The following is a 20861-nucleotide window of genomic DNA, read 5'->3' on the forward strand; positions in this document are numbered from 1 at the left end:
AAACTAGATCATCTCTACGATGCAGCTATGTTGTACACGTTATTTTTTTCTGTCTGGAAATTGCTGTTGGGTGCAGGCAGTCTTACATAATTTGCATTCCACGCAGGGATCAGTATTACAGTAATATACAGTAGCACAATCTCGGAGGTAGAGCTCTTTGGTACAATCCAGTGTGCGATGTGCATGTAAGCGCTATCGCCGTGAAGTCACAGTCCCCTCCTCCCGACGCAGATGATGTCAGGGAATGCTTTTATAAGTTAAACACAGCCTCTCCAAACACACGGTCTATCACATGTACTAGCGACGACAGCAATATGGAAAATAAATGGCAACAACAAACCATTTTGATATGTAAGTATTATACACTAGATATTTAAAATCAGTCTGTTGTGGTTCAATATATTGCTTTAGAGAGAACAGCACATAAACACCATTGCGTATATTGGTATATACACGATAAAAAATAGTCATTTTTTTTTCTTTTGCTGTGCTTTCACTTGTGAAATCGACAGGACTGTGATTAAGTATTATACGGGTAATGCCCTATCAAGAAAGATTTTGTCGCGTTTGGAGAGGTCACGTATTAACGCACATGAACGTTATACAATCATTCATTTGAAAAACAAAGGCATAAGATATTTCGGAAACTGAGGGACGGGGGCGCCTGACCAGTCGATTTTAGGTTTTTCCACTTCCTCTCTCACGATGCCAAGAACTTCCAATTGCCCTTTCAGCGTTACAAGGTTCACCACTGTCCTTTCTTTGCGACACGTTATTTTCCCTGCCAGTCGGCAATGCCATGGAACCAACTGTGACTAGATCCCACTCCCATGCGAGAAAGGGAGCAGAATTTTCTCGCCTGCCAATGGGAAGACCATGAAGGTGGCACACAGAACTTTGCCTGCTGGCCAATAAATCGCTTGCGAACATCTTTCTGCGGGCTGCCCCTGAATAACTATGAATCATGTTAAAGGCCGGGAATCAAGTTTGTTCTAGTCTGTAAGGAGATTACGGAGACGTCATATCCTTTTTTTCCATTGAAATTGTAATATGGTCAGTAAATATCAAAGCAAGGCAATATTTGGGGCACCTGCACCCGACGTATAAGTTGTTTTGCGGTTCTGAAACAATAGATACAATAGCAATATCCCCCTACCGATTACTTTGCTTTGTATATTGACACTGCCATAAAAAGGTAACAGGTAACCCCCCTACCAAGTATAGGGCACTATGCGATGATATTTTGATTGTTGGAAAAGCTCTTTCTGTATGTCTTTGTTCTCATTTGTTTCACCATCACCTCTACTTCCATGTTTTCATATTGCAGCGACATAGTCTCCCAGCTGGCAAATACGAAAAGAGATTAAAAACTTTGGAAAGCTATTTTTGTTTTTGTTTTGTTTTGTTTTGTGTTAGACCTACTTAAGTTGTAGATCTACCAATTGAGATATACAATCTTTCTATCTAGCTATTTCTCTATCGGACAATTCATGTATTTATTGATTATTTCTGCCTCGCACTGGATAAAACGCGTGCAAAGTTATATTATACCGGTAGACACCGCTACCCGGTATCTCCATGCCATGGCTATGCCACAGTCCCTCCGGACCGTGGCTATGCTGATATTATGGCCAATCGCGCGTTTCAAAGCAACGAAGCATAGACAATATTGCGTCTATTGTCTGTGGTCGGCAAAGGTGTCAATACATGCAGCAGAACATCCCACATCGGAAATCATACAGGTGTTTGATCAATGCCACAGTTGCCGTATACTTCTCGCTCCAGTCTATCTATATGCTCCTGCTTTCCTTATCGTACGCGTGTAACACGGACCCAGTTCTCCAAATTGACATTATTAATTTCAACGTTTGTGTTTCTGCTAAAAGTTATCTTCCCTACTCCCGACAGCAAGCTAGCTGGATTACTCTTTATTCAGCTTGTCCGTAAAGCCTGGCAGAGGTATATCTAATGATCTAATGTCCAATGTTGTTCTAGACAATTACGGACCAGGCGCAAAACACATGAGATTTCAACAAATGTTTCTGTAATGTTCTCGCACCCACTCCCTTACGTGCAACATTATCACACCATTAGCAATGCAAGAATTAGACAAGGGCAAAAGCATTCGTCATTTAATAGACCAGGCCTACGTAGACATGGTGGCGTTGCACATAATACAGCGTATTTTACTCAAAAATCACTTTTTTTGCAAAGACTGGTTAAATTTTCTTGACTTTGTTCGCCTAAGATGGAAACATTGGTTGCGTTAACTTTTCAGCATAACAAGCACGTAAGTTGGGCGAGAAAGAAGTGTAGGCCTACATTTATGCTAATCACCCAATTTTCTGGCTTCTCTTTTCTCCCGTCATTAACATTCCATAAAAATTTAACTCCAACTCTGTATGGGTCAAATTCTGTAAAATTTTCACACTATGTTCGTTAAATATTATATAACAAAAAGTATTTTTTGCGATTAAGTTCTTTCATTATGAATAAGAGTCATTTCAATGCAAAGTTGCTTATATCTTTCAAAAGTATGTCGTGGGATATTTATAATTTAATGTGTTTTTAAAATGTTACCAATTGGGAGTGCCAAATAGAAAACGCATCCAGTTGAATAACCATACGCCTACTCCAACTTTAGCCAATACATCACATAAAACTTAAATGAAACTTCATAGATTTTAAACTCGTCTGTAGCGTATTGGCCTACACACATACAAGTTCCATTTGATCTCTTGCTGAAAAAAATTTGCTTTATATTAATTTACCATAAACAGTAGAAGGTCGTTTCCATTGTCTATGGTATTACGTATTGTGTGAACCTCACATCTAGCCTATTATCTTTGGCTAATCTTTCATACAAGCTGTCGAGTTTCCTAATACACACCTGGTTTCGGCTGGTGCTGTTGATTTGTTCACAGATTAGGCAATTAGCGGGTTTTTGGCAGACTATTCGATAGCTTATATTTGTCGGGGGATTATACCTTATTAGGTAACGATAAGGCATTATAATTGAGGCTAGGTGCGACGTTGACCAAGGATAAACCACAGTCCCTGGTGGAGGGACCGTGGATAAACATAAACAGGCCTAAAAATCTCATAAATCTGCACACAGTACGGTCAAAAGTGCATAAATTGTAAATTGGAAGAAATTTACTGCCATATTTTGCTGGTATGGCCGAGTGATAGTATCCTATCGCACATGCCCAATCCGATTAAAATCAGATGGGTCCGTCTTTTAAGCAGATGCAGACAACGGAGCTATTCATTGAAAAAGCTATTCCGGTAGCAAGGTTTTGACTGAGGGAAGGGGAAAGTTTAATTTTACTAGGGCAGGAGACATATTTTCAGTGGCAGGGAGCATATTTTAGTTTTTGTTTGTTTTTTGGGGGTTTTTTTTGGAGGGGGGGGGGTCGGGCAAGGCAGATATCGGTTGATTGGCCTGGGGACCGGTATCGGGAATAAAACAAGGAGCGGGGAAGTTACTTGTAAAATGGGGACAAGGGAAAATCGATGTTTTTTTCATCACAAGGCAGGGGAGCTAATGTCTACTGGGGAATAATAAATTTTAGGGGAATTTTTTTCCAGGGCAGGGGAAATCATAGACCCTCGAGAAGTTTTTTTTTCATCAAAGGGCAGGGGAAATCCAAAAATACATAATGGGGAGGGGAAACAGACAAAAATATGAGGGGAGTGGGTAAAAATGAAGTTTGAATGTGGGAAGGTAAGTCGAAAAATTTTCAGTTGGAGGGTAAATTATGAACAGCTAATTAATTACCCTCAGGACTTAAAATCAGTCAGTTCACATTTAAAGGTGCACAATTAAAAGTGCATTGATTGTTGGTTGCACCTCTTTACTCTTTGTATCGCGATCTTCATTTTGGGCGGACCTTACATTTACAGTCCGAAGAGCACAGACGCGTGACCGACTGAGAGCACTTGGTTGCACAGAGCAGCGCAGCCAGCGGTGAAAATTGGAAAGGGAACAAATTTATATAACTTCCCAAAATGTATTCTGCCCCAATATTACTCACAACTCTCTTGAATGCATACACTTCATCTCAAAGACCCAACACCTTCAGTTTTATCTAGTAGGCCTAATCTGAGTGTCCATGCAACGTTCCGAAGCGACAACAAAATAATAAATGGTTCTCAATGGGATTGAAACCGAGGTTACTGCAACATGACCTTTGACATCTAAATCAGCTGTTGCGTGTGATAAATAGCAAAATACACGTTGGAAACGTGACTGCAATGTTACTATCGCTGCCAACGACTTCATTTCGCCGTCTCGCTTCACTAAGTCGACATTTTACCGGAAGCAGAACGATGTCAACGAGCGAAACAACAGCGGGAATAATCAGTAAGTTGTGATTTGTCAATAAAAATCTGATAAGTGCGTTGTGTTCCGTTCGACTTGTCCCCTGCAATGTCAGGTATCAAAGGGTACTATGTGCCTGTAGTGTTAATTGAGTACTGGATCGCTTCCTGTCGCAAGAGAAATGTTAGTTGCGTGTTTGAACGAGTTTCCGTAGTTCAAAGGTCGGACAGAGTCTGCCCTCCGTCACCCGCGATCCAGTTCATTCAGTATATTGACTCGTGATGTGTTGAGGTGTGGGCGACAAACGCATCCTGAGCTGAGCCGGAGGATATCGGATCTAGGCTGCGTTCACAAAAAACGGTTAGGGGGGGGGGGGCTGGAGGAATTCAGGGGGGGGGGGGATTCGAAAATTTTTTGGGGTAGTAGAGGGGGGGGACTTGAAAATTTTGCTCTACCTATAGGGGGGGGGGACTTGAAAATTTTTTGTTCCCTTTTGTGTTTACATTTGCCAATTCCAAGCTTTTGTAGATAATTCAATGAAAAATGAATACCATTTTTAATGTCATCAAAATGTTTTAATGTTAGAAATAATTTAACAAAATTTAGAACCATTTTGTCACATTTCATGACTTTTATCTCGAAAAAATCTAATGTGTGATTTGTGTTAAAAAAACAAACTTGAGCCTCGTAACAGGGAAGAAGTTGCAACTGTTAATGGTTTCTGCAATATTCCTATGCAATATAACAACTACAGTTTCTTGCTATCTCCCTACAGCATGCTCAAACATACAATATTTAGTTTGTCGACAAAGCCTGTATATATAAATATAAATACGTATTTAGTGATAATTTAATTGGAGTCCAGACTGACAGTCAGTTGTCAGTGATACAAATGCATGGTACACATAAATAGGCTGTGATAGCAAGCTGAATACTAGACATTTCAACAGGCTGTAGGGAGTAGAACTAGAACAAATTTGTAAACTGAACAAAAATATTGCCAAAATTATCAAAGTTAATACAGCTACTGCCTACAGATAGTGTCACTATCATTAAAGCTCTGCTCCTGCAGTTCCACTGTCACTGCATACCTGATCAGTGACAGAGATAGCTCTGACTCTGATGTACATGGTAGTTGAAGAAGAATTTGGGTCAAATGATGCTCATGACAGTGAAACATAATTGTACACAAGATCAGGCCAGAGAGCAACACATGCAAGAACACATAGTAATGTTTGAATTCTAGCATATAAGAATAATCAAATATTACAGAAAAAAGATAGGGTCACCATGCTTGGTTTTCTAAATTTTCATATTCTTGTTATAAAATGATACAGATGTAAAACTTTGAACAGTAAAGACTAAAAGTAAAAATATTTGACCAAATGGAATTATTTATTTTTTAACCAAATTTGAAATTATTACACCCAAAATTTCAGAGATTAAAACATTTATTTGGTGGAACATTTTAACCTTCCAGTATTGTCAATTTAGAGTAGCATCTAATTCATAGATGTCTTGTAGTTTTGGAAAAATGTTTGGTAGGTCACAGTGCAATATGGCAATTAGCCAGAATTCACAATTTGCCTACTCTCTCATGATTGTCATTTTGTGTGCTCCTCAGCAGGAGCAATTGACCTGGCCAGAGTTGGATTAACTCAAGTTGGCTTTTAGACCAATAAATCTAAAAAATCACTGATGCATTTAAAGAACTTGCCTTGAGAATATGACTATAGAAAGTGCTAATACAGGTAGTGTTGAACACCTGTGAGCGGAACGGCGCAATATGTTTATTTTTTCTGCGCTCACATCCTTTACAAATATGCGGGCCTGTGATAGTTGGGGGGGGGGGGACTTGAAAAATTTTGACCATATAGAGGGGGGGCATTTGAAATTTTTTGGGGGTACTTAGGGGGGGGGATCTTAAAAAAAATAAGATTTCAATCGAAATTCCTCCAGCCCCCCCCCCCCCCCCCCCTAATCGTTATTTGTGAACGCAGCCCTAGTAGGAGGTACATAATCGTGACACTTCATATACACCTCGCGCAGGAACAGATACCGACTCCGGGACTATGAATTATTGGTCAACCGTCTATATCGCTCAGAAAAAAAAAATTCTTTCGGTCGTCGTTCGTGTTTTATTCGTCCTGAGTGACGTATTTTTAATTTTAGCACTTGTGTTATTTACAGACGGCCGTCACCGCACCCCGTTAGAAAGAAATAACATTGGGTGTAGGGAAGAAATAATCCGGAAATGATAAATGTGCACAACGGCACGTACACTTGCTATGGGATTTTACGTCAAGAAAACATCCAGGAAACAGCCTGTGGTGCCGCTCATAATGATTTATACACACTATGAATAGGCTGACATATTGTGTCATCGACTGATATAGACAGTCTGCTTCAATTCAGCAACCGCCATAATCATATGCTCTCCCCGCATTTGTGTTTATTTCCAGTTATTGGAGACGAAATACTGAAGGGACACACGCAAGACACAAACTCCTTCTTCCTCTGCAAGCAGTTGTACTCGCTCGGGGTCAAAGTCGAAAGGGTAAGTCTGAACATGGACGTTTAAAGGATGCTTCCATGGTCTGAATGCGGAAAGTCCAGTCTCAAAATTTCTGCGGGTTGTGTCGTAGTTCATATATGGTCGTTCTCCGTGTTCCCGGGTGTTTGGGAATAGGCGACACCGTGAACACCACACAAACGTGTACCATGGAGGTAAAAATCTCTTTTCACCTCAATGCGTGTACAAAGTGTTATTCTACAGTTCCTTAGCATGTGCTAGGATTACATCCGTGGTAGCTAGCTCCATGGTTAACCACAGGCTCATTAGGCGAGTGTTTATAGTACAGAAAAATTACATGAGTATTATATTATCACAAAAAAAACCACACATCATACACAGCAAAGGTGGCTGTGTCAAGTGCATGTCCATACCCATTTAGATGTTTTCAAGCATGGTAGACAGAATGGAAGGAAGCTCAACCCAGATGAAATACAAAAATATGACTTTTATTTATAAATATATGACTTTTATTTATAAATATTTATCGTTCATAATTCTGATATTAACATCAATGACTACACTATACCTTCCTAATTGGACTGAGCAGACCATAAACCAATGAAGGAAGCTCAACCCAGATGAAATACAAAAATATGACTTTTATTTATAAATATATGACTTTTATTTATAAATATTTATCGTTCATAATTCTGATATTAACATCAATGACTACACTATACCTTCCTAATTGGACTGAGCAGACCATAAACCAATGATAGCTACCGGGTTCAATTTGTGTATCCAGTAGTGAGTTCATAGTCCATATTCTCTCAAGACATTTATAGACCCATCCATAGACCCCAGGGGATATGATTTGCCTAACTCTAAAAGTCAAAGGTCATGCTTGGATACACTCTGTTGTGAAAATTTGAATTTTCAAAAGTCAGAGGTCACGGAGGTGGGACAACACAGTCACCTGATCATGCTTGCTATTGTGTGAAAGAGCGATAACTCCTAAGTGGGTCAACCCTGACAAAGGATGCTGGGGGAATGTTCTAGAATATTTAAAACATAGTGAGGTAGTCGCTGATCATCAGGCCTTGAGCATCATTCGATGCGTAGACAGCAGTGGTGCAACTTCATGCTTGAGTGTGCCTCTCTAAAAAGGTATGTACTTTTGTGGAATGCTTTGATGTTGTGGTTCCTTGGGCAGATCCATTTGTGTTGTACACCAGTGTATCAAAGTTTTTTTATCTCACTTACAGACTGTGTTTTTTGTTTCTGTTAAGGTTTATTTACGAGACTTCTTATCAGTTTTTGGTGTGATGGTGTAGGCGATTTTGATTTCAGAATGACTTTCTTTTGCCAAAATTCTAAAGAGGAGAGAAACGTATGAAGTCAGCGGTTTATTCTCTGTTTTTCAATCAGACTAATGGATAAACCACAAGGTTTTTCTAAACATATTAATCATTAGTCTTTTCATGAGAAACAAAGTCAGTTGAAACTTCTACCTGTTCTCAAGTTATTTCCTTTCGATGGTGTCATCACACCTGGTAACACACTCTTTCATAATATGATCATTCATCGATTTTAAATCGGTAAAACTGCAGGCCTGGGATGAATCCAGGGTCTATAGGCCTGCCTTCACGTGTATAAAGTCATCCCTGCTCCTGTGCTACAGGTTACCCTAGCCCTTTCCCACCTCCATGCCCTAGCCATGGATGTAAAAAATAGATCCATGCCCTAGCTAACTCTCGCAGCAATGGAAAACATCATACCAGGATAAAACCTCAACAGAGAAGGTCATTGAATGTCACAGTTTTGAAATAGATTCAGGAGTGTACGTTACAGTACATCTGAACTCTTTTGTTCTTGGTGTTTTTGAAAGTTTCGTATGACCACAGGCGCCCCTGGTGGACGGACTTGATGTGTTTGGATCTGTCCGTTTCAGGGAGTGTGGTCTGTGTGTCATTCTATGCATGGACAAACGTCCATTTCAAGTACACACTGCAGCAATGCTTCCATTTGAAGACTCCCAGATCCAATCTGGATGATCTTGTTTACATGCCTTGACCTCTTGGCCTCTGTTGACATGTATCATGGCTTCTTTTGCTGTCAAGGTCAGGTTCACCGGTCAATATCAAAGCTTTGATCTTAGGTTCATGTCAAAAATCTCTGCCCTGTGCCATACAGGGACTGTGCCCCCCTACTTTGAAACCCAAACGGTCACTTGTATCAGAACTTGACTGGATTAAGAAGCAGAAATAAACAACATGTTTTTCACAAAATCTGTCCGTCAGAAGACAGAGATAAGTATCTGTACTTTAATGCTTTTGGCCCAGTTGTATCTTCCTACGTCCATGGTCAAAGAGATTTTGTGGAGAACACTTTTATTTGAACAAACAATATGCTTGTGCGAGAATTCCACAGGCTAGGTCCCTTGCTAACTCTATAGTCCCATCAAGAGTTTTTGAAATCTGTGTGAATAGAAAACCAGGGTCCATATGTGAAGGTGTTTTATGTACAGGAAATGTTTGCATTCAAAACTGCCAATGATTTTTCACTCAAACTTACTGGTGCATGGTCAACTTATTTATAGATGTCACTCAAAACAAGCAGGTATACCATTTCCTACCTCCTTTGCCATTTTGTATCACAGCCTGTGCCTGCTCCAAATACAAAGCCTGACAGTCTCTGGTCTTGAAACTGTCGTCCTTTGTTTAAGGTGTGAATTACCCCCTACAGGCAGGACAAGGCTTGTTATGGATTAGTCTCAGAGTTTGTCTTCCCTGTTTCTCATCATCAGGAAATGAACAACTTGCAAAGCAATTATGAAGTGGTGATTAGCACTGGAATTTTGAATGTGTAATGAAGTCTCCTTTCATGTGCAAAGTGAAAGATGTCCGCTATAAAAATGGGAAATCTCATTTTCCGTTCGATGTCACATTCTTTGCTGGGTATTTACAGGGTGGCAATTTTGGCAGTATGATAAACACATCCTAGATACACTGTAGGTAGTGGAAAGCGTAATCAATCAGTAGAAATGGCCTCAGCACTGTACCAAGATGCAGCTTGAATACAGTGGAAAGTTAAATTAATATGCAAATGAATATAGAGGTCAAAGTGCAATTCACTGTTTTACATGTCATTTTAAAATGACATTGACCCATCAAGTAGCTATTCAGAATCTCAGTTTCTGATAGACCAGAAATGAAATCTTGTTGACGATCTGCGATTTGGCCAATCCAGGGATTTTAATGTGCTTGGGTACACATGGTGGAAGTCCCCTCTGTAAGTTGCTAGATGACCTCGGATGACTTCAGATATTAAATCAACTGAGAGAATGAATGTTATCAGACCTGCAGTAGATTGTAAGAGCATCGGAGGAAAGTTTAAAGTACATGCAGACAAAGAATGACATATCGGTACACAGCGTCACTGAAATGACCTGTTAGCTGTGTGTTAGGTGGTCATGTGGGTCAAGTACACTATAGTCTCTGGGTGATCATAGCAAAACTTGCTCAGCAGTAATAATTCTAGAAATTTCTAACGAAAGCCACAGGTCAGACTTGTGAGTCCTGACTGGGTGTTTGTTACAATAAATCATGATGCACAGGCAGTGGTCTTTAGAAATCTTGCCGGGTCAGTACACAGTGTACACGCTTTCCGAATTCTTTGAGTCAGTTTAGGAATGTCTTGAACATTTTCTTTTGTAGAAGCCCTACACCAGTTTATCGCAGATATCAAAAGGATGTCAATGTCCCTACATCAAAGAAATTTTTCTTGATTTCATTTATATCAATATTGCTCAGAGAGTGTACACTAACAGTACATTTATGAATTGCCGAAAAAATTCTCTCTCCACTTTGATTCTAAGAGTTGCCTCAAAACAACATGGTCAGAAACAAGCAAGTTTGTCAACATATCAATCAATCAATAAATATCTACTTTGTCTGGTGATTGTACACTAGATTTCCCTTTGCATTCACCCTCACCGCAATCCTTCTGTTGTGTACACGGGTGGTTGACAGACTCTGCAGGTATACTAGGCCAGCAGACTCAGGACAATGCGTTTGTTTGACTGTTATCGCTGTAACAATCCGTCAACTCACAATGTAGAGGGATGTATCACTGTGGAAGGGATTGTTGGCACAGGTATTCATAGTCCCTATTGAAGGAGCAACACCTCCTTACTTAACCCTTTCACCCCCAGTTTGTCCCAAATCCATTGTTTTCTATGGTAAAGTTGGACCTGTATACAGGGAACCATGGTGGTGAAAGGGTTAATATACCCATCTTTGACACCTCTCTTACTGTCTCTGCTATGTCCAATGAGACAGTCTGCAGAGGAAAGGGACATGAATGTTTGAGTTTTACAGATGATTTCAAGGTCTTCAACAAGTTTATCATCTTCTGAATGTGACACCATGTCTTGTTAACTTTTCTACCTGAAGGTTTCTGTGATAGCTGATTCCCTAGCGGCGATATCAAAAGAGATTTCTGAATTTTCATCCAACTATACACACGTCATAACGGCCGGCGGCATTGGTCCAACGCACGACGACATCACGTTTGAAGGTTGGTATCTTTCCTACAGAATCACTCATTCAAAATACACTGCACATTTACATGTACGTAGATTTGTTTTAAACAAAATTTTGCTCCCTTTGTGTGACAAAGAATGACTTACGACAAACGATTTCATGGATTTCAGTATTTACATGTATGATAGCCTCAACATTATGTATCAACATTAGATATTCATTGATAATGGAGAAAGTCAGTCTGAAAATCTTGTTCAGAAGATAACCATCTACAGTCACAGTGTAAATTACTTAATTACTTCTATGATAGATATTTCTCTCATGAAGACTGTAAGAGGGCTACAAACCTACCTCTTCTGATTTCAGGAGCTGCCAAAGCATTCAACGAACAACTAGTACCTCATCCAACCTTAGTAGAATTGTGTCGAAAATATTTTGGGCAAGATGCTCCGCTCGACTCTCCAAAGCTAAAAATGGCATATGTGAGTACGGCATATATAGATTATTCATATTACTGTTTGTCCAAAGATATTCATCAGCTTGGCAGATAAATAAAAGCAGTCAATATTACTGTAGTCAGCACAAACTAAAATAGCTCAAGAGAATGTTTCGCTGAGAATATTCACAGTCCGAATAAATTCAGTGTCTGTCAACATTTATAGGTACGCACGCTTTGATAAATTAAAAAATCCTGCCTTCAGAATTGAAATATCTGATAACATCCCATAGTGTGCAAAACTGGAAAGAACACAGTGTTTAGATTTGCTGGTATAGCTTCCATAACTTATCTGATGTTGCCTTCACAATGGCAAAATGATAAACAGACAAGAGAGTCAATTGGTAAGCACAGAATTAGATTGATAGAGCTCAGTCTGATAAGACTAGACTGTGTGTAAGATGAAGAGGCTTAGATCAGGCGCGTACATGTAGTCTCCACTTTCAGTGAACGTGAATGCAAAATGCTCTCGGAACAGTTGATAATAGATATCACAGTTCTAAACATGAATGGTGTTACAGTGTGCAAAGTAATACCAGCAATTTGTCTGAAACCTTCACCACTATTACACTCATTGAATTGTGATTGAAATATGCTGTCAGACATGCACAGCACTACCGGTAAACCAGGATTGAAATATTCTACTGCTTTATGATAGGATATTACTGCGCAGATACTACAGCCAACCTTTTGTTATATAGAATGAAGCCAGGACTTCAAGTCTCAAATTGATAGAAATCCGATTTTGTGGTATGGTAGTCTGCTACAACAAGTATTCAACCATTGACGGAAATGCAACCTCCATGTAAAGATCAACATCATTGATAGTACAAATAGTGTTGTTATTACCCAGAATTTACAACGGGATGACGTCACAATTGATATGTGTGATATGTTTATTGTGGTGTCTTTTCTCGTCAGGTGCCATCATCTGCTGAACTACACTTTGGTTTCGACGCAAACACCGGAGAGAGAAGCAGATATCCCGTGATTTCAGCCCACAACGTTTTTATGTTCCCTGGTATTCCCACACTGCTGGAAAGAGGTTTCAATTTTGTCAAGGTGAGTGTTCATTCAAGTGTGATGATTAATATAGAGGGCTTTGGATATTTGTCACTTGTCAGTTAGAGATGGTTTTAGGCAATTTGGATTTTGTGGCTTCAATTATTGAAAGGTATAGTTTTCAATTAAAAGCAGGTTTTCTGAAGAGCATGGAAATCTGAGAGTATGGAGTCGTGACTATGCCTTTTAACATTCATTGTTACACGATCAGTTGCCTACTAAGATGTGTTTTTGTTGTTTTTGCATGCGTAATTTTCAAAAGCGTATTCTAAAAATGCGGACAACTATTTATTTTGCATATTAATGAGAGAACAGTGACATAACAAAAGCAACTTCACATCTCATATTGAATTTTATCGAATGAAGATGATGTTTAGGTACATAGTATGTACCTCGAAAGTGAAAGACTTAAACTTTTGCTCAAACTTTCGTGATTGAAAGTTTAACCATTCTCTTACCAAATCAGGGATTAAGATCGGGGGTCACAGTGCAAAGTTTGGAACAAACAAAACAAATTACCCGACATTTTGCGGTATTTGAAATTCAAAATGGCTGCCATGCCTGTGTTACATGTAACTCTGTGGGGGGAAAATAAAATTTTGAAGTTTCGAAAAAGTAAGCTGGTGAAAGTTTCTGTCTCCAAGAACTTTAAAATGAGCTCCCACAAATGGTAGATCAGAAAAGAATTGTAGAAATTTGAGAGTCCCTCTATCTGTCCCCCAGGCGCATTATACAGTGTTAATATTCATTAGAAAAACTAGCATTATACTGTAATACATGAAGATCATTACATCAACATGCTTTATTTTCCTCATTTTCAGTGCAATTTTCAAGGATCAAAAGTCATGTTTCATCTTCGTGAAATTTACCTGAACTCTGACGAGGTCTCCATCGCACCCATTCTCAATGAATTCAACTCCAAGCACAAGGACACAATCCAGCTGGGGTCGTATCCCGAGTGGTTCAACACGTGAGTGACCTTTGCCCTTTTTGCAGTCATACTATTTTGGCAACTTTCAGTCTCTTTTTGTTTGCTTATAAATAAGGTTGACATATTACTTATATTACATGGAAACCAGTAAATAAAACATCCCTGTGCATGTAGAACTTTGTCTGTGTGTTTTTGTACCCTACATCAATCTTGTCATTTGCAGAAAATTTTCTTCAATATACTTTTCGATGATGTCACTTAGAGTCAACTCTTCTTTCTGTCCTGTAGATATTACAGGGTCAAGCTGACCTTGGAAAGTCACAGCGAAGACAAACTGGATGCAGCCCATCAAGAGCTGTTGAGTAAACTTCCGTCAGGTATGTTTTCTAGCATGAAAAGTTAAAATAATCATGGAATTTTGTTCTTGAAATGAATTACATGATAGAGATGTGGCAGTAATAATATTTGTCAACAATCACTTGTGTCCCTCTACATAGACTCTGGAGCAAGAGCAATTCAGATCTTCAGTACATTTGAAAACAAAAGCCAGTTGGCTGCATGCTAAGGCGACTTGGATTAATAACGATAAAGAAAATCAGTGACTTTAAGTCACAGGTTCTACCTCTGTGAGGGATTTTACTCAACCACAGTCCCTGCAAACAAATTTTGTTGCCACATTGCATCCGAAAAACTGACAGGCAACGATGAAGTATATAATCATAGCAGACGTGAAGGTTTTAAAATTAATTGTTTTGTTTGTCATGCAGCAAAATGAACTTGTAGAAGTATTGTGGAAACTGACCATAGAGTCTTCAGTACATGTGTAACTAAACCTGTCATCAGCATACTGCTGTATTTCAAAATTTGTAACTTTTTCCAAAATCTACCTGGACATTGATAAATCTGGTTAACAATGTATGTGACAGTGACCTTGGAATATACACATCACCTGATGATCGACATTGTACACAAGTTACCTTGTACATTGTAAGATGGTACTGGTACATGACACTTCAGATCATTGCCGTAGATGAAGTGATGTCCCAAACTGTGAAGAATCATGAACCAGTGATGCACATTGCATCTGATTTTGCAATGCACATCACTTTCCAACATAAAACTGAATGCCAAAACCTCTTTGCAAACACGTTTAATTTGAAAGTCATATCTTATTCTGTTTCACAGATATTGTGGTGAACTTCGTCAAGGACCCCATTTCCAAGTCTGCGCAGCAAGTCTACAGTCTTGTCCAATCAGAGAGCACAGATGAGTTTACAGATAGTGTCAGGAACTCTGTGACGGTCATTGAGGAATGTCTGGACAAGTATAACCTTGATGAGATCTGTGTGGGTTTCAACGGCGGCAAAGACTGCACTGCCCTGTTGTATCTCTTCCATGCTGCAGTGAAAAGGTAAGACTGGAATTCAAAAAAAATGTTTAGAAACATGATGTGTTTTCTGTGCATTCTCCTCTGCGTAAAATCCTCAAAATAAAATTTCACCTTCTCTTCCATATCTGTGCAAAATTATCAAACAGTAAGTTGATTGATTCAAAATGGCAGAGTATTTGAAGTATCAAAAATGTAATTGGTAAAAATAGAGGAATTTTAAACAAAATAGAGTGACACTTGTTGATGGACACCTATATTTTTAATAGTGAAACCAGCCAAAGGTGTATATTTGTGAATGTACTGTATGTGGTTATTTTGGTCTGTTTTCAGCGGTACATGATTTCCATAGCAGGGGCCTTCTTGAAAAATTTTAAACACTGAGTGTTACAAACTTATGGCAGGATGAGTGTGTACAGTTTTTACCATGTAAATTGATGTTCTTGATAATGATATTGCATTCACAGGAAACACCCTGACTATGACGGAAAGCTGCAAGCACTGTACATCAAAGGCTCATCATCCTTCCCTGAAGTAGAAAGATTCATACAAGATTGCATTCAAAGGTAAAAAAAAAAAAAAACAGGTTCTGGCGTTTTTCTTGAGACGTGTACCCCTTGACTCACCCAAAACCCTAGTTCCAGTTAACCTTACTTCCAACTGGTGGTTTTGGAAAATGTCCAACTGTGGGGTTGGATATTTCTCAATGATGAATATCTGGTGATGGCCATTCTAATGCCAAAAAACAAAAAGCAAAGTTCTGATTTAACAATTATTGCATTTAAAGTACAGGGAAAATTATATTTGACACGACACTGAAGAAAATAATATATACGTAGCTATTTGAAATCATTTCACCATCCATACATTTTGTGTACCTTCATTGAGTTGTAACGATGCAGAGCTAGTAGTTGATGTATATATCTTTGCCAAGCTGATGAGTTTATTGATGTGAAAGCCAGGTAAATGTTCACAATCTTTGCATTTCTACATCCTCAGATATAATCTGAAGCTGTTTCAAATCCAGAAGGGCATGAAGGCTGCCCTCACTGAGCTGCAGACAGAGCAGCCCAAGATCAAAGCCATTCTCATGGGCACACGGAAAACAGATCCATACTCCAGTGAGTGACAGCTTTTTCTCTAAATTCATTCCTACATTTCATGTTCCTATTTCCTCATATTCCATAATGGACAAATTGCAGACTTTCGAGATGTTTCTTTTACCATCTGTTTCTTCCCCTTTCTCATCTTCCCTGACCAGCCTAGCTATTGTTCCCTAAACATCCTCATGCTTGTGTGACTGGCAATTTGGAAATGATAACTATGTATTCACTCTATTTTCAATTAGCTGACCGCCAAATCATCATTGTTATGCCTTGTTCCCACCATAGAAGATAACAACTGTACTAAATTGGAATTGCCAACAATGAAATAAAATTATGTCGTGTTTATTTTCAGCCAAGCTCAGCGCTTTCTCAATGACGGACCCTGACTGGCCGCAGTACATGAGAGTCAACCCACTCCTACACTGGGACTACCATCATGTCTGGCAGTTCCTACGCAAACTGTTTATAGAGTATTGTTTCCTGTATGACAAAGGGTAAGTACACGTTAGCTCTCATCCTGTTCAGTGAATCCAGCTTTTGGCGGGAAGATGTGTTAGTAAAATCAAGATGGCTGCACTCTACTTGCAATTCCAGGTCCTGTAAAACTATGGGTTTTCTGACTGGTCTCGTGACCACAGGTCTCTGGACTGATTTGTCTGTAATGTCGCAGAAAATTTACGCAATCCCTTATTCACCACATAACCAGCTGATTATCAAAGCAGAATGTGTTCCTGTTATAACCTTGCTTGTTCAGTCCAAGGGTCAACACACATGTAACAGAACACCCTAGTTGTCGGACCATTGTTCAAGCATTTGTTTCTGTTCTGTGACAGAAACTTACTCTTCCCATACATGTGTTTTCATGTGCCAATATAGTTGCGCTTCAGGACAAATTCTGATCAACTTTATATTAAAGACCATTCTATTTTCATCCACCGCTATTGCACAAGTTCACTTATTGATTAGAATTTCCTTATTTTGTAAGTAACACATCTTTCATTCCATATGCAGGTACACATCCCTCGGGAGTATGGACAACACCAAGCGGAATCCATTGCTGCAGTACACTGACGACGCTGGAAAGGTCAAATACAAACCTGCATATGAACTTGAAGATGGAAATTTGGAGAGACACGGAAGAAATGGTGACACTGACAAGAAGTGGAACAAAGAAAAACAAAAACCTGAAATCCACTCATGATTAGAAATGTGGTCTTCAATGAAAGGACATTGAATCTTATTTGTAGGGACTATAAAAAGACTCACGCTACATCTTGCAGGGGAGACCATATTTTCCAGATTTCTGAACGTTTGGAATCAGACAAAGCTCAGGTAAATGTGTATAAGTGATGGAGAAGGGTCAGTTCAAAATGCAACACACTCCAACTCATTATTTCCAATCTTTAGTGTGACAAACTGCAATTTCAGCATCTCTGTACGAATAAGGACTTCGAACTAAAGTCAAGTGCCATCATTACAGGTGAACTCTGACATATGAACTTTCACCTCTTGCAATTAACTGGCCTCACAGGGTTTGTAAAATATAGAAATCTAGCGTCAGATAAAATTACAAATTGATTGTAGTCCTGATAACTTAATTAGTGAGACAATTTTTAAAGTTTATTGAGTTTGAATTTCAAATTTTGAAATTCAAATTTTCAAATTATTTGAAAAATTGAAAGTGCAGCAGACTATGAGTGAAACAGAGTGAGTTTTATGAATATACTGTCATCTTTGTATGTAAACTTCAAGGTATGTTACCGGTGGTATTTACAGAATATTAAGTGATCAAACCAAAATGGTTTTGTATCTAATTATTCTGTTTCTCAGAACAATGCAAATTGTATGATCAAATAAGTCCCTGTGAGCCTAAAAATTTTTTTATGTCTGCCAAAAATGTATATTCTGTGACTGTTTTCAGTTACTGAAGGAGCATTATATCACAAGTGGTATTGCATTTTCATAGACAGGCCATCCTGGTTGAAATTGCAACTCGGGACAGGAATTCTAAATCCGGTACCAATAAACTTACATGTTGCCTTTTATTCTGTAAAAAATGTGGGCGATACCGGGTGAACGTACCATTTAATCTATAAATAGATTTGAGATACATGTATATTGAATAGCTTCCATTTTAAAATGAATGGATGATCTACATCGTGCATAAATAGCAAAGAGTGTCTTGTATTAATTTTACAGGCAGTTTTCTGAAATTAGGATGTCTTTTTGGGGGGTCAAAATTGCCATTGCTTTTGTGAGCTTGACCCTACGATGACCCACATTTAAAAATCAGGCTGTGAACTCATTGTTACTGACTCAAGACAAATGGAGAAAGAAGGCAATGCTCAAAGTATCGTGTGAAAAAGAGGATGTTGATCTTGAGTGAAATTACTTGGCGTAATATCAGTCTGTGTCATCCATGTCAGTAGACTGTTCACTTTCAGGCACAAATTTTATTCTGAACTTTTTTAATGAAAAAAGATGTGTCCTGTAACAGATTTGTTCCGAGACAACTGTCTGTGCTATGTCAGCACTTTGCATCGACTGGGAATGTTTTTTTAACATACCAAAAATTAACCTTTCCAGAAAAAGCAAAGACGTTTTGATTTCGCACACAAATGTACACAAGACTTGTTGAAAGTTGATTTTATGTGTTATACCCAATAACTGGCAGAAATTTGTGTAATATGTCACACAAATGTTTTACATTGTCTTTCAATGCATTTGTCTTTGTAATGAATAATCCTTGGATATCGTACACTGTTTAAATGACTTTTAACGTTTGAAATTGAGGATTTTTATAAAGAATGTCGGCGTAAACCATGTAGATGATGTTTTCATCATGAGTACAAATGCCAGATGCAGGAGATTGCATTTGGCGTACAATGGCTTTCTTTCATGTGTGTCTTTTTATCATTATTTTGTTTCTGATTGATAAATTCTTCATGTGTACTTTTTGCATGGAAATGTGTTATATCAGTATTGGCATTTTGTCAGCATGCTGGAAACCAGGGGTAACTCAAAGTGTTTGAAATTGAATTGCTGTCCCCAGGGTTATACCGTAGACAGTACAGGCCTCTTCTACTGTCATAAGTACCTGTTACATTTTATATGTAGTACTACACTCCTTGAGTAAGTGTATGTTACAGTAACTTATTGTGTTTAAAGGTCTTTAAAAACCTTGACCCTATTAAGAGTGATATTATGGTCCAATGTAACAGTGTTATTGTCTATTACTGTGCTGAAGATTTTTCAGTCTGTCAAATAAAACACAGCATTAAAAACATTTGTTTCAGAATATTGTCATTTCTTCACTGCCTTTTTTTCACTGTGCTCTTTTAATCAAATTTTTTAGATAGATCTGATCTGGGTATAGACTTACTTACAGCTAAAAAAAACCTTTCATTCAAGAATTTCTGTCGAACATTTCAAAGAGAAATGAGTTGGGAAGGATATATATTGACAAAGTTTTAACCTGGATAGTGTTCACCTTGCTGTCACTGATTATTTTCTTGAAAGTGTTCTCAGGGATTATATTTCAGTGATGGCGGACCAATTATCTGATTCTACCAGTAAGTCACAGACAACATCAGTACCTTTCTCCGACATATTTTCGACATATTCAGTATGATACTACAGGGAGTTTCCACATTGACCCATGTACATGTAATCTAGTGCGCCCTCACACTATCTTGTCCAATGGACACCGCGCATGTGGAAAGTTCACCAATACTACTATATTTCAATTTCAAAATCCTTCCCTGTCAAAATCTCCTGGGGTCATTTTTCAGAATCACCTTTAGTGATCTCTTGTGTCAGTGAATTGGTTTTCTCGTCTTCAATATACATTGCTCAATGATTACCATAGAGGGCCTTGTCAAGAAATCTTTCCTTCTCACAAACCTGTTGCTTCCTGAACTCTGTGGACTGCCACAAGCACTGTTTACTGTTCTGGGAATGATTCAGAATTTGCTGACACATCTTTATGAAGAAACACAGAGCACTCATTAACCCTTTGAACTCCAAAGTAAAATTTTGTTGCCTCTATAAAGTGTACCCCATTCAATTGTTTCAGATTTTTGAGAAAATTTTGATCAAAAACTGTACCCAATGAGATATGTCCGTTTGGTCCAAAAGTATCAAAAAATTTGCAGAAAAATTCATAAAATTTGGAAAATGTTACACTAAAATTTTGGTGGGAAAAATTACAGCACTCAAAGGGCTAATGAACGGGTAAAAATGTCAAATCAACCAGAAATTGGCGATGAATAGCCAGCAAATGTGAGTCCAATTCAGAATTTGATGCATGTTCATAGTTCAACCTAAGTTCTGTAGCTTTTAAATCTGCAAGACTTATAGTAAACTTTGGCCCGCCCCTCCATTACATATGGTTGCTTTGGCTGCAGTCACCAGTTTCAGCACAGCCATAACTTTCAAACCTTTAGATATGCACAAGGGATGTTGGTATATGTTGCGCATACTGTAAAACACGTCTC

At 38.6% G+C, this 20861-nt stretch overlaps 1 protein-coding gene across 1 annotated transcript; it reads left to right on the forward strand.

Annotated features, from left to right (window-relative positions):
* Window positions 1-4162: 4162 nt before the first annotated feature.
* LOC139134351 (FAD synthase-like) lies at window positions 4163-19651 on the forward strand. The gene is made up of 12 exons (XM_070701226.1): window positions 4163-4366; window positions 6787-6881; window positions 11294-11417; window positions 11750-11865; window positions 12801-12941; window positions 13763-13911; window positions 14161-14249; window positions 15058-15283; window positions 15727-15825; window positions 16259-16380; window positions 16718-16859; window positions 17377-19651. Exons 1-12 carry the CDS (start codon window positions 4258-4260, stop codon window positions 17564-17566), a joined length of 1602 nt encoding a protein of 533 aa, XP_070557327.1. The 5' UTR covers window positions 4163-4257; the 3' UTR covers window positions 17567-19651.
* The last annotated feature ends 1210 nt before the right edge of the window (window positions 19652-20861 follow it).

Source organism: Ptychodera flava, chromosome 1 (assembly GCF_041260155.1).
Source record: "Ptychodera flava strain L36383 chromosome 1, AS_Pfla_20210202, whole genome shotgun sequence".
NCBI lineage: Eukaryota > Metazoa > Hemichordata > Enteropneusta > Ptychoderidae > Ptychodera > Ptychodera flava.

Coding starts and splice junctions, on each gene's coding strand:
- LOC139134351 (XM_070701226.1), top strand. CDS start 4,258: ATGTTACTATCGCTGCCAACGACTTCATTTCGCCGTCTCGCTTCACTA. Junction 6,882..11,293: donor TCGGGGTCAAAGTCGAAAGG/GTAAGTCTGAAC, acceptor TTCTACCTGAAG/GTTTCTGTGATAGCTGATTC. Junction 15,284..15,726: donor TTCCATGCTGCAGTGAAAAG/GTAAGACTGGAA, acceptor TTGCATTCACAG/GAAACACCCTGACTATGACG.